This window comes from Phyllobates terribilis, unplaced genomic scaffold, assembly GCF_046119375.1.
Source record: "Phyllobates terribilis strain yellow unplaced genomic scaffold, ASM4611937v1 Scaffold_3__8_contigs__length_932513732, whole genome shotgun sequence".
Classification (NCBI taxonomy): domain Eukaryota; kingdom Metazoa; phylum Chordata; class Amphibia; order Anura; family Dendrobatidae; genus Phyllobates; species Phyllobates terribilis.
In genome coordinates, this window is record NW_027362763.1 from 624,508,033 (window position 1) to 624,521,891 (window position 13,859).

At 44.3% G+C, this 13,859-nt stretch overlaps 1 protein-coding gene and 1 long non-coding RNA gene across 2 annotated transcripts in view; one reads left to right on the forward strand and one right to left on the reverse strand.

Annotated features, from left to right (window-relative positions):
• The window catches only part of LOC141257239 (uncharacterized), a 128,883-nt gene that overhangs the window by 35,340 nt on the left and 79,684 nt on the right, over positions 1-13,859 (forward strand). The window lies entirely within an intron of this gene.
• The window catches only part of NUP133 (nucleoporin 133), a 326,459-nt gene that overhangs the window by 34,755 nt on the left and 277,845 nt on the right, over positions 1-13,859 (reverse strand). Inside the window, exon 23 of the mRNA XM_073671535.1 lies at positions 12,872-12,952. Within this exon, the coding sequence (XP_073527636.1) occupies positions 12,872-12,952 (81 nt within the window). The remainder of the gene's footprint in view (positions 1-12,871; positions 12,953-13,859) is intronic.

Sequence of the window (13,859 nt, forward strand, 5' to 3'; positions counted from 1 at the left end):
CCGGCCTTAATTTATTGAATTTAATTATCCCCGGTGTTGTAGGATGCTTCCGCGCAACTCAGCAGGGCATCGAGGCCATGCCACAGGGGGAAGCGCCCGGCGCGCGCAAACACTGCCCCCATCTTCTAGTGATGCCTTGCGGCCCAAGTCATTCCGTGGAAAACGGAAGTTCCCAGGCGTTCTCACTAGCACCGGCCAGCCTGGACGTCCCCGGGAGATGCCGCAGGCCCCTAGCAGATCCGTGGCCACCACTGCATCTCCTGCCACCCTGGAGGCCCGCTGACCTCGGAGGTGGCGCTTCAGGCTACCGCACCAGCCGAGGCAAGGAACCCACGCTGCCTGTGCTGGTCTGGCTGGGTATCCCACGACTCATTCTCTTCTGGCACCCGCTCAAGTATGGCTTTTTTCACAGGTACTGCACTGTAGGTCCCCCATCAAGGACAGGAAACCAACTGATACGGGAGAGTAGTGCTGCCCTTTTTATCTGTACGTTTCCCGTCCTTGAAGGGCGGATCCCTTCGCACCGTGGTGCAGTCATGGGGGGGGGGAATTAACATTTTCACAAAACTTTCATTTTAGCCTTAAATTTTTTATTTTCACGAGAGTATCCGGATAAAATGAACCCCAAAATGTGCAATTTCTTTTAAGCATGCCAATACTCCATATGTGGGGGGAAAACTATTTTTTGGGTGCACGGCAGGGCTCGGAAGGGAAGGAGCACAGTTTGACTTTTTGAATGCAAAAAATGTCTGGAATCCAGAGCGGACGCCATGTAATGTTTGGAGAGCCCCTGATGTGCCTAAACAGTGGAAGCCCACCGCGAGTGACCCCATTTTGGAAACTAGACCCCTCAAGGAATGTATCTAGAAGTGTGGTGAGCACCTTGAACTCCCAGGTGCTTCACACAAGTTTAGAACTTACAGCCATGAAAATAAGAAAATCACAATTTTCCCACAAAAATAAATTTCTCCTGAGTATGCAGAGACCCCATATGTAGAGGAAAACTATTGTTTGGCTAGGAAGGGAAGGAGTGACGTTTTGGAATGCAGACTTTGATGGAAAAGTCTGTGGGCGTCGTGTCACGTTTGGAGAACTGGTGTCACTTGTGGGGGGGTTTCCACTGTTTAGGCACCACATTTTGGAAACTACCCCCCCCCCCCTCAAGGATTTTATCCAGGGGTATAGAGAGCATTTTGAACCCACATGTACTATACAGTATTTGCTAATATTAAGTCATCATTTTTTTCACGAAAATGTTATTTTAGCCCAAATTTGTAATTTTCACAATGAATAATACGTGAAAACGGACCCCATAATTTTGTTACTCAATTTCTCCCGAACGTAGTGATGCCCCATATGTCATCAAAAATTACTGTTGGGCTACACGTCAGGGCTGAGAAGGAAGACATGCTATTTGGCTTCTGGAGCACAGATTTTACTAGAATAGTTTACGGGGCGACATTTGCAGAGTCCCTAAAATGCCAGAACAGCAGAAAAAATAGAATTAGACTTACCGGTAATTCGATTTCTAATAACCACCACGACAGCACCAAAGGAGGATGTCACCCCACCCTAATAGGGACAGGAAACACAAAGAGGTTAAATAGCCCCTCCCACATCCTCCCTCCAGTGTTTTATAAAGGACCACACAAGTATGGATGCTTCAAATTATATTTATTCAAATTAAATGATTGGCTAACCAAGCCTGGGAGGGAATTACCAGTGCTGTCGTGGTGGTGATTAGAAATCGAATTACCGGTAAGTCTAATTCTATTTTCTCCAATAACCCCACGACAGCACCAAAGGAGGAGTACCAAAGACTCATGTTTAGGGAGGGACAATGGCCTGAAGCACTTTCCGCCCAAAGGCCAAGTCTTTAATGGACATTAAGTTTAGTTTGTAATGCTTGGTGAAGGTATGGACCGAAGACCATGTAGCTGCTTTGCATATCTGCGCGAGGGAAGCGCTAGCCTTTTCTGCCCAGGAGACTGACATGGCTCTAGTAGAGTGTGCTTTCAGTTTCTCTGGTGGTGAGAGATTTTGGATCCGATATGATTCCACGATTGCTTTCTTGATCCAAGTAGCGATGGTAACTTTTGAGACCTTTTTCCCCCTGTTCTGACCAAATGGCTGAATAAAGAGGTTCTGATCTTTTCTCCAGGACTCTGTCCTCTGGAGGTAGTGAAGAACAACCCGTCTTACATCCAAAGTATGGTATTCTTCTTCTCTTTTATTTTTTGGGTCTTGACAGAAGGAAGGCAGAATTATCTCCTGAGACCTATGAAAGTCTGAGACTACCTTTGGTAAGAAAGATGGGTCCAATTGTAGAATAATCCTATCATCCAGGATTCTCAGATATGGATCATTTACTGAGAAGGCTTGGATTTCTCCCACTCTCCTGGCAGAGGTAATTGCTATTAGAAATGTTGTTTTCCAAGCTAATTTATCCAGCTCTATTGAGGCCAAAGGTTCAAATGGTGGTAGTGTCAGACCTTTAAGGACAATATTAAGATCCCAGGAGGGAACGTGGTTAATTATTCTGGGACGCAGACAAGTAGCTGCTGTCATGACCCTTTTTACCCATCGGTGTTCGGCAAGGCTCTGGTCGAAGTAGATACTCAGTGCCGCAATCTGAACTTTGAGGGTGCTGGGTCTAAGACCCTTCTCCAGCCCTTCTTGTAGAAAATCCAAGATCTGGGTCATGTCAGGGTGCCGAAGATATGGTACATTTGGTTTATACCATGCTAGGAAGGTCTTCCATATCTTGCTGTATATGGAGTTTGTGATTTGTTTCCTACTTTTTTGTAGGGTATGAATTACTCGGTCTGAGAGCCCTCTAGCCTTCAGGATTGTGAATTCAGAAGCCAGGCTGCTAGATGGAGGTTCTCTGGGTCTGGATGGAGTATTGGACCCTGATGGAGAAGGTTTCTGATTGCTGGTAGAATGAGGGGTCCCTCTATGCTTAAATTGTTTACTGCACAGAACCAACTTCTTTTGGGCCAAAGCGGGGCTATCAAGATTATCTTGACCTCCTCGGTCCTTACTTTCTGTAAGGTTCTGGGTAGCAATGGAATTGGGGGAAAGGCGTAAGCCAGATGGAAACGCCATGGGTGAGCGAATGCATCTATCCCCAGGCATGCGTTGTCTGGATCTAGGGAGAAGTATTTTTCTGCCTTGGTGTTCTGGCGTCTTGCAAAGAGGTCCACCTCCGGACGACCCCATCGTTTGGTCAGCATGTGGAAAATGTCTGAGTCCAGCTCCCATTCTCCCGGATGGATATTCCTTCTGCTCAGAAAGTCGGCTTGGGTGTTGTCTGAGCCTTTTATGTGCAACCCTGATAAGGAACGAAGATGTCCTTCTGCCCAGAAGAATATTCTTGCCAGATACTCTTTAGATTCTCGCACCTTGTGCTCCCTTGATGAGATAGATGAGCTACGGTAGTCATGTTGTCTGAGTAGACTTTTATGTGTTTGCCCGTAATGATTGGAGCCGATATCTTGAGTGCTTCCTCCACTGCATTTAATTCGCGGAAGTAGGAGGATTTCTTGCTGGTTTCTTTTGTCCAGACCCCCTGGAAGGGGGCTTGAGCAACAACGGCTCCCCATCCTGTTTTGCTGGCATCTACCGTTACTGTTACCAGAGGGAACTGAGACCATGGAACCCCTATTCTTAGGTTCCTTGGGTTGAGCCACCATGACAGGGATGTTTTCACATAATGAGGGATCCTGATCTTCCTGTCTAGTGAGTTTGGGGATCCGTCCCACTGTGCAAGAATGTGAGTCTGCAAAACTCTGGTGTGAGCCTGAGCCCAGGCTACAGATTGAATGCAGGCTGTCATGGAGCCGAGGCTCGACATGGCAGACCTTAGGGACACTCTGTTCAGGGTCTTTAGATTCGATATCTTGGACCTCAAGAGTATCTGTTTGTCCTTTGGTAGGAAGGAGGTTTGTCTGGCGGAATCTAGTAGAACCCCCAGGAACGTTTTTTCTGTGGCAGGGACCAGGTCTGACTTTTGATGATTTATCAACCACCCTAGGGTGGTCAGGATCTGGATTGTTCTTTGCAGATCTTCCTGGAGTGATTGTACCGAGTGACTTACTAGTAAGAAGTCGTCTAGGTAGGGAATGATGTAGATTTTCTCTTTCCTGATTGAAGCCACTACTTCTGACATAATTTTGGTGAATATTCTTGGTGCTGAAGATATCCCGAACGGCAATACGTTGAATTGGAAGTGTAACGTCTGATCCTCTTGAACCACTGCAAACCTTAGAAATTTCCGGTATGTTGGATGTATAGGGACGTGATAGTATGCGTCCTGTAAGTCTATGGTTGCCATCATATACCCCTGCCCTATTAAGGGAACTGCTGATTTGATGGACTCCATCTTGAATCTTCGGTAGACAATGTACTGGTTTAAGGGTTTTAGATTTATTATTATTCTGTATGTGCCGTTTGGTTTCTTTATCAAAAACAGGCGTGAATAGTGGCCTGTGTATCTTTCTGTTTTTGGAACTGGTGAAATAGCCCCCAAGGATAGTAGGTCTTTTAGGCCGGACATCAGAACGGTTTTTAATCTTGGAGAGGTTAGATGAGTTATCCTTACTCTTTTGGGAGGATATGAGGAGAATTCGATCTTTACCCCTTCTTGAATTACATTTAAGACCCATTGACTGGAGCAGATCTTTTGCCATTGGGGAAAGTATTTCATGATTCGTCCCCCCACCGCACTGGCGTCACCGCTTCTGTTGTCGTTGTCCTTTTGGGGAAAAAATATTCCTCTCTTTACCTTTGGGGTAGCTCCATCGACCGGATTTGCCCTTCCCCCTGTATTGGGGATTCTGTTCCCGAGGGGGGCGAAAGGGGGTCTTCTTATAGTGTCTGGGTTCAGGCAAGGATTTCTTTTTGGCAGCCGCCTTTTCCAGAAGGTCGTCAAGGGCCTGGCCAAACATATATTCTCCCTTGAAGGGAATAGAACAAAGTTTTATTTTAGAGGCCACATCACCGCTCCACGATTTCAGCCATAGTGCTCGCCTTGTGGAGTTTGACAGGGCTGCTGCCCTGGCGGTTACCCTCACGGATTCTGCTGAAGCATCCGCCAGGAAGTCGGTGGCTTTCTGCAGTAAAGGTAGGGAAGCTTGTATCTCCTCTCTGGATGTGCCCACAGCCAGGTGTTCTTCAAGCTGGTTGAGCCATCTTGACATGGACCGTGCAACGCATGTGGAGACTACATTTGTGTTCATAAGGACTGCTGATGTCTCCCAGGATTTCTTGAGAAGGTTGTCCATCTTACGGTCCAGAGGATCTTTTAGTTGGGAGGAATCTTCGAATGGCAATACAGTTTTTTTAGCTACTCTTGCCACTTGAATGTCAACCTTAGGTATCTCGGTCCAACATTTTGCGGTTTCTTCATCTACGGGAAACCTATTTTTCATTTCCGCTGGTGTATTCAGCCGTCTTTCAGGGTTTCCCCATTCGTCCAGGATTAGATCCTGAATGTTTTTATGTATCGGGAACACCATCCTTTTCTTTGAACGGAGACCACCGAACATCTCTTCCTGGACTGATCTAGTGGGCTTCTCTTCTTCCACTTCCATCGTTCTTCTTACTGCTGAGAGGAGGTCTTCCATAAATTCCATTGAAAAATAATATTTTTTATTTTCCGGACCTTCCTCTGCTGAACTAAGTTCACCTTCCTCTGTAGGGTCTTCTGGAAGGAATGTCTCATCCTGGGAGTCCGAGTCTCCTCTTTCTTCCAGGGAAATTTTCCTCTTTTTTGCCTTTGGAGGCGAATCAGAAGTGGATCGGGAAAAGGAGGCCAATGAAGATTGAATTTCCTGCCGGTCTATTCCTTTGATTTCGTCCATAAGGGACGGCTGCTCTTCCCTCAATCTTTTCTGTGCATTTCTGGCATAAATATTTTTTGCTGGAAGAAGACAGTTTTTTTGAACATATCGCACACTTCTGGCTAGATTTATTTCCTGGTGCAGGATCTTTGTCCCCCTAAAAAAGAGGGAGAAGGGTAATTAAATATTAATTCTAACCTGCACCTAGGAAAGGACCCCCAGTGCCAGACTTACTGGGACTGGAATCGCGCTGGGCTCCGCAGACATGGCAAAGATAGACTTTTGACATCCAATGTAGCAAACAAATGGATTAGGTCCTACCTTAGCTGTCTTCAGTTCAGGGCTGTTACATAGGCGACTGGACTCAGCGCTCCTCCCCTTCCCTGGGGAGGGGGGTGGTGTAGCTCCTCCCCCTGGGTCCAATTTGGTAAAGCAGGAACACCTGCGGGGTTATTCACCTTTTTTTTTTGTACAGACCGGAAGTGACGTCAGGGTCCCACGCAACTTTCCGGCCGCTTCCTGGTTTTTGCGTTCCAGGGTGGAACGCATACCGGAAGTGACGTCTCCCGGCGATCCGTGTCACTTCCGGGATTCCACACGTGGCGCTCCGCTACGGAGACCACCGGAGGCCGCTTAGAGGGGGGAGAGGAGCAGGACTGGAGAGCTCGAGGAGGCCTCCAGCCCGACACCCACCGGACCTTGCCCGCAGGCGCGGACACGGTGGGGACAGAAGTCCCGAGTCCAGAGGAGACGGGAGCAGCATCAGGGAAGGGGGAGAAAACTGCCCGGTCCCAGCTGCCCGGCTTAAACAGGTATGTCAGGTGTCTGCCGCCGGCACAGAGCACCCTGGATGACCTCTTCATCCCAATAGGGACAGGAAAAAACACTGGAAGGAGGATGTGGGAGGGGCTATTTAACCTCTTTGTGTTTCCTGTCCCTATTAGGGTGGGGTGACATCCTCCTTTGGTGCTGTCGTGGGGTTATTGGAGAAATCCCCAAAGTGACCCAATTGTAGAAATTGCACCTCTCAATGTATTCATCTATGGCTGCAGTTGCTATTTTGTAACATCCACGCCAGGTTTTCATTCTGGAGAATTGCAAATATGCCAGTTAGGGCACAGTGGGGCTCAGAAGGAGGGGGCATTTGGATTTGGGAGTGCAGAATTTACTGGGTTTTATCTGAGGAGGTGGGAGCCATATTGCTTTTCCAGTGTCTTTGTTCTACCAGTAACGTGGGAACCCCCTACAGTTCCAGTGACTGATAACGGACCCGAGTGGGGGCTGGTTTTGTGCGGGATAAATTAGGGGTTTTATTGGTAACATTTTGGGGGACATAATATTTTTTGACGCTTCCAGAATAAGGATGGGATCACATTCTTGTGTTCAACGCTGAGCATTTACGTCGGAGTTGTAAATCCCTCAAAAATTTGATTTAGACAAAACCCCCGACAAAATCACACACCATAATAGAGGCAGATGGAGACACTTTGGAGTCAGTTTGCTCCAGTGGTATCCATCTTTTTAGGCATGCACAGATCTGTGGTTGTCCACACTTCTATGCTAAAAAGACACCTAAAATGATGGTACACCGCCGAACACAGACCAGTGTAAAGTCCCTCTGTCGGCCTTCTAAGTGAGCAGATCCATTCTGGGTTTTGAGTGAATCACGGTTTTGGAGAACTTACACGGAAATCCCAGCGTAAGCGCTTAGCAGAGGACGCATGATAAATGTGATCCAAGCCATGTTCTGATTTTTGGGAGGTAGAATGAGCATATAGACAGCAGTGCAAGAATCGTTCTTATTTTTATTTTTGCACGGTCCACCTTGCAGTATAAGTGATAAGGTGGATCTATTCTTCGGAGCGGTGCTATTACAGCGATACCAGCTTTATATATTTTTTTAGGTTTTGCCTTTATCACAGAGTAAAAATGCTTTTTTTAAAATAAAAAGTAGTTTTTTTTCGTCACCATATTCTGAAAGCTCTAACTTTTATATTTTTTGGCAAACAGATGTATGAGGGCTTATTTTTTTGCGGCACAAGTTGCAGATTTTTTTTGTACTATTTTGGGGCTCATAATATTTTTTGATAGCTTTTTATTGAAATTTTTCAGACACAATGAACAAAAACAGCTATTCAGTTTAATTTTTGCGTCCTTCACTGTACGGTAAAAAGTGATGAGACTGATTTGTTAGTCGGATCGCGATGATTACAGCGATACCAGATTCATATTTTTTTTATGCTCTGCTATTTTTACACACTAAAAACAATATGATTGTGTGCGCTTTAAGTTTTCTTATTTACATTTTTTATTTTTTTCACTGTGGGATATATAGAATTTTTTTATTTATTGCTGATCTCATACAATGCATAGCTGGATCTCACAGGTCATCATACCCTGGGGTCATCACATGACTTCAGGATACCATGGTAAACATCGGGACCCGCGATTTTCATCGCAAGGATCTGATGGTACCTAAGGGGGTCTTGTGACCCCCCTGCAACAGTTTAAATACCGCGGTATGTAATTGGCCCCGATTGGTCGTAAAACCAGCCGGGGCTTATACTGAAGGGTCAAATACAGCTGACACGTGCAGGCATTGCCGCCAATCGGCATCTCTATTCCAGATTGCAGTTTTAAAACAGCGATCAGTAATAAGGTCCCTTAACGATTGCGGTTTTAATGCGTATTGGCCGTCGTAAATGGGTTAAGAAAAAGAAAAGGAATGTGGCATCTTTCTCACTGCCTGAATTAGTATCAGCGGCAAGAAAAGAATATACTTCCTCAGCTGAAGAGAGTCTTCTGGATGACTGGGTCATTTTTATTTTATTCTTCTCAACACTGGGGATGGGCATGCAAGTGCTTCTTTTACACGTGTATTGTGTGAGGCATAGATAAAAAGGTACTATTCTGAAATTTACTATATAAAGTAGAAAAAAATGCATAAAAGTAAAACTTTTTTTTTTTTTTTAGAGCAAACACTAATAAGAAAAATTAGAAGTAAAAGATAAAACTTTGTATAAAAAAATTACAATGAGGTTTACTACACGAATGCCCTACTTATAAAGCTACTAGATACTATTTTTTTTCTGCATAAGAAAAACAGACGTCAATAGCATTGCGGTCTGCTCCCCTAATGTCCTACCTATAAAAGGTTCTAGGTATTAACGCCTCTTTTTTTTTTTCTACAAATAAAAATCGGACATCAGCGTGACGCTTGCTAGTCTACTTATAGATATTTAAAAAAAAAAAAAAAAAAAGAGAAAAAGTCCCTTGGCATAGACTCTGATCAGCAATACTGATGAGAGTACTGAGGCTGTGGGACCTGCACACATGAGGCACAAAAAAAAAAAAAAATGCAATTGGGGAGTGGAGGTAGGATGTAGATGACACAGGGATTGGGAACTTGGGTGCTCTGGATCAAGGAGGATCCCAGCCACTGGCAACCAATCATTTCTCTCACAGGTACACTGAGAAGCTATTGAACAGCTCTGAAATAAGGCATGCAAAGTGGCGACCTTTATTTTGAATTAACACTTTTGGCACCGATTGGTCAGTAACAATCGATTGACCAAGTAGAGCCAAAAGGGTTAACAGACAGAGGTGACACCACGATCAACTCATCATTTTCAATTGCTGTGACAGACAGCAGCTATATTTAATTGGTAACCTACTCTTGCAGCACCGTACGTGTACAACACATGGCATGAAGGGGTTAATCCCTTCACGACATTTGCAGTAAATATACACACACGTCATAGTCGGGTAGTGCAGAGGCAGAACCTGCATCTCAGCAGCCCACCCCCTTTGTAGACATTACACAGTGCGCACGTGATACATCCGCCATGGACAGGTGAATATCTCCTTCATGTGAGGCATACCATGATTCTTTCTAGTCTGTCGGGTCTCTACTGCATGTTCTACCACCAGTATGTACTCAGCTAATTTACACACTATATGTACCGTATGTTTGTTGGATTACTTGGAGACCACACTCCCATGTGCATGTCACAGCAATACTCGTGGGATCTTCCCTGCACCCCCCTCATTTTTACAGCACCCCTCTTGAGCTACCCTGTCTGTATAGGTGCCAGCAGGTATATTCTGATTCTTCCTTCTATACCATTGGTTCCCATCAGTGCTTCCACTGTTATCTCTTCATTCATTCATTTTTTGATATCTGTACTGTTGTCTCATCTCCTTTAGACTTGAGCTACTGAGACTCAGCAGTATTTGGTGCTTATTTCAGTCTGTATATATTTTTTGATTATTCGTCACCTTGATACATTAAAGGACTGTGTTTTACTTTATTTTCTGATACTGCCTAGCTATATCTATATATATATATCTATATCTCTCTATATACACACACACACACACACACACACACACACACACACACACACACACACACAGTAGCTATTGAACCCGTTCTACGCCCGGGTGGCGAGCATTTTTATTGGTATATGGTCTCCCATGCTGGTATGGGCTGCCCCCCTCCTGGTAATTATGCTGCCCCCATCCTGTCCCCACCATTCTATCCCAGTATGCGTGGCACCCCTCACCCCCAATCCCGGGATGCATGGTACCCCTCTCATCCAATCCTGGGATGCATGGCACCCCTCACCTTCAATCCCGGTATGCATGGCACCCCTCACCCCCCAATAATGGTATGTGTGGTACCCCCCATCCTGGTATGCATGGCCCCCTCACCCTCCAATCCTGGTATGTGTGGCCCCCTCATACCTTTCACACTGTACACACATACAAAAAAATAAACACTTATACTCACCTTTCTTCCCTGTGCTCCAGCGCTGCTGTATCCTGCTCTGCCAGAGGCCGGGGAAACAGTGCGGCGCCAGAGTACGCGCGTGCCCATACCGCACTGTACGGCGCCATTTTGCTGAGGACACACTGCAAATGTGTCTTCAGTAACATGGTGCCGGATAGCGCTATGCGCATGCGCCTATCCAACGCCTCACTCCTGCCCCGGTCTCCAGCGAAGAGAGGTGCCATGGCAACGCTCCTCCAGGTCAGGGAAGTATGGCGCCAGAGATCGTCTACGTATACCGTGATATCCAGCGCTATACACTCCTCTTACCTGTAACGTCTGGATGCGTGCTTCTGTCTGGAACAAGATTGCACGTCGCACATGCGCAGTCTTTAAAGGCTTCAGACAGACACGGATCTCATAATAAATATATATATATATATATATATATATATATATATATATATATATATATATATATATATATATCTCTCTATCTATATCTATATCTATATCTATCTATATATCTATATTAGTACAGACCAAAAGTTTGGACACACCTTCTCATTTAAAGAAATTTCTGTATTTTCTTGACTACGGAAATTGTATTCACACTGAAGGCATCAAAACTATGAATTAACACATGTGGAATTATATACTTAACAAAAAAGTGTGAAACAACTGAAAATATGTCTTATATTCTAGGTTCTTCAAAGTAGCCACCTTTTGCTTTGATGACTGCTTTACACACTCTTGGCATTCTCTTGATGAGCTTCAAGAGGTAGTCACCGGAAATGGTCTTCCAACAATCTTGAAGGAGTTCCCAGAGATGCTTAGCACTTGTTGGCCCTTTTGCCTTCACTCTGCGGTCCAGCTCACCCCAAACCATCTCGATTGGGTTCAGGTCTGGTGACTGTGGAGACCACGTCATCTGGCGTAGCACCCCATCACTCTCCTTCTTGGTCAAATAGCCCTTACACAACCTGGAGGTGTGTTTGGGGTCATTGTCCTGTTGAAAAATAAATGATGGTCCAACTCAACGCAAACCGGATCTAATAGCATGCGGCTGCAAGATGCTGTGGTAGCCATGCTGGTTCAGTATGCCTTCAATTTTGAATAAAGTCCCAACAGTGTCACCAGCAAAGCACCCCTACACCATCACACCTTCTCCTCCATGCTTCACGGTGGCAACCAGGCATGTAGAGTCCATCCGTCCACCTTTTCTGCGTCGCACAAAGACACGCTGGTTGGAACCCAAGATCTGAAATTTGGACTCATCAGACCAAAGCACAGATTTCCACTGGTCTAATGTCCATTCCTTGTGTTCTTTAGCCCAAACAAGTCTCTTCTGCTTGTTGCCTGTCCTTAGCAGTGGTTTCCTAGCAGTTATTTTACCATGAAGGCCTGCTGCACAAAGTCTCCTCTTAACAGTTGTTGTAGAGATGTGTCTGCTACTAGAACTCTGTGTGGCATTGACCTGGTCTCTAATCTGAGCTGCTGTTAACCTGCGATTTCTGAGGCTGGTGACTCGGATAAACTTATCCTCAGAAGCAGAGGTGACTCTTGGTCTTCCTTTCCTGGGGCGGTCCTCATGTGAGCCAGTTTCTTTGTAGCGCTTGATGGTTTTTGCAACTGCACTTGGGGACACTTTCAAAGTTGTCGCAATTTTTCACACTGACTGACCTTCATTTCTTAAAGTAATGATGGCCACTCGTTTTTCTTTGCTTAGCTGCTTTTTTCTTGCCATAATACAAATTCTAACAGTCTATTCAGTAGGACTATCAGCTGTGTATCCACCTGACTTCTGCACAACACAACTGATGGTCCCAACCCCGTTTATAAGGCAAGAAATCCCACTTATTAAACCTGACAGGGCACACCTGTGAAGTGAAAACCATTTCCGGTGACTACGTCTTGAAGCTCATCAAGAGAATGCCAAGAGTGTGTAAAGCAGTCATGAAAGCAAAAGGTGGCTACTTTGAAGAACCTAGAATATAAGACATATTTTCAGTTGTTTCACACTTTTTTGTTAAGTATATAATTCCACATGTGGTAATTCATAGTTTTGATGCCTTCAGTGTGAATGTACAATTTTCAGAGTCATGAAAATACAGAAAAATCTTTAAATGAAAAGGTGTGTCCAAACTTTTGGTCTGTACTGTATATATGTATAAATTTTCTTACAACCAGGTTATAAATTTTGTTAGATGCAACTTACAACTTTAGAAAAAAAGTGTAAAAAAAAGTGTGATCATACCTCACTGATATACTCTAGTAGATCCAGTGCTTTCTTGAAATCATATTCATTTGCCCTTCTGTTCTCCTCACTTATGTATAGCTGTGACATGAAAGTAGAAACATGTACAATCTTATTATTAGCCCGTAATCCATGTAACTAATACTATGAACTTTTTTTTGTTTCTAAAGCAATATTTCTACTGGAGTATGTATGTGATCTTAAGGCCAAATTTACACAGTGCAGTTTTTTCAGATTTTTATTAAAACCAAAGCCACAAATAATTTCTAAGGCAAGAAAAAGTCTAAAATGGAAAAAACAGCACTGTGTTAACTATGCCTCTGAACAGAGAACGCATCAATGTGACATGCATAACAAGCATATAACTATAGTTTTATTACGGTTCTTGATTCACATACCAAAACTAAACATCTACCGTATTTGCATAATGAAAACACCAAAGCAACCCCAGCTTTCAGTGCTGGATTCTTATTGGGCGATACCAATCTGTAGTCACCCTCACCAAACCCCGGCAGCTTCTAATCGGACACTCACCCAGTATCTACCGTTTGGTTCTATGTTGACACACTAGCCAAGCAGCTGCTGAAGGCAGTTCACCAATGCGGCTAGTGATTAGCTAAGTGGGCATTGCCAGTCAGTAAGGACAAGACAAAGGAGATGGTCACAACCGAGACGAGCATAATATAAAGCAGTGAAAAAAAAAAATCCAGTTGTAATCCATTTAACATTGATGTTTAAGGAAAACGGATCAGTTAAAAATCCATCAGTTTGTCTTTCATCTGAAAAAGATCAGTTTTTTTGCTTACTGGATCAATTTCAATTGAAAGAAAAACTGATGGATTTTTAGCATCCATTTTCCATAGACTTCAATGTTAAAAAAACAGATCCAGTTGAAATCAGGTTTTTTTAAGCCGGACAAAAAAGTGTTGTCTGCACTACTTTTTTGTTAATGGATTGCTGCTGGATCCATTCTAACTAATGATTACTG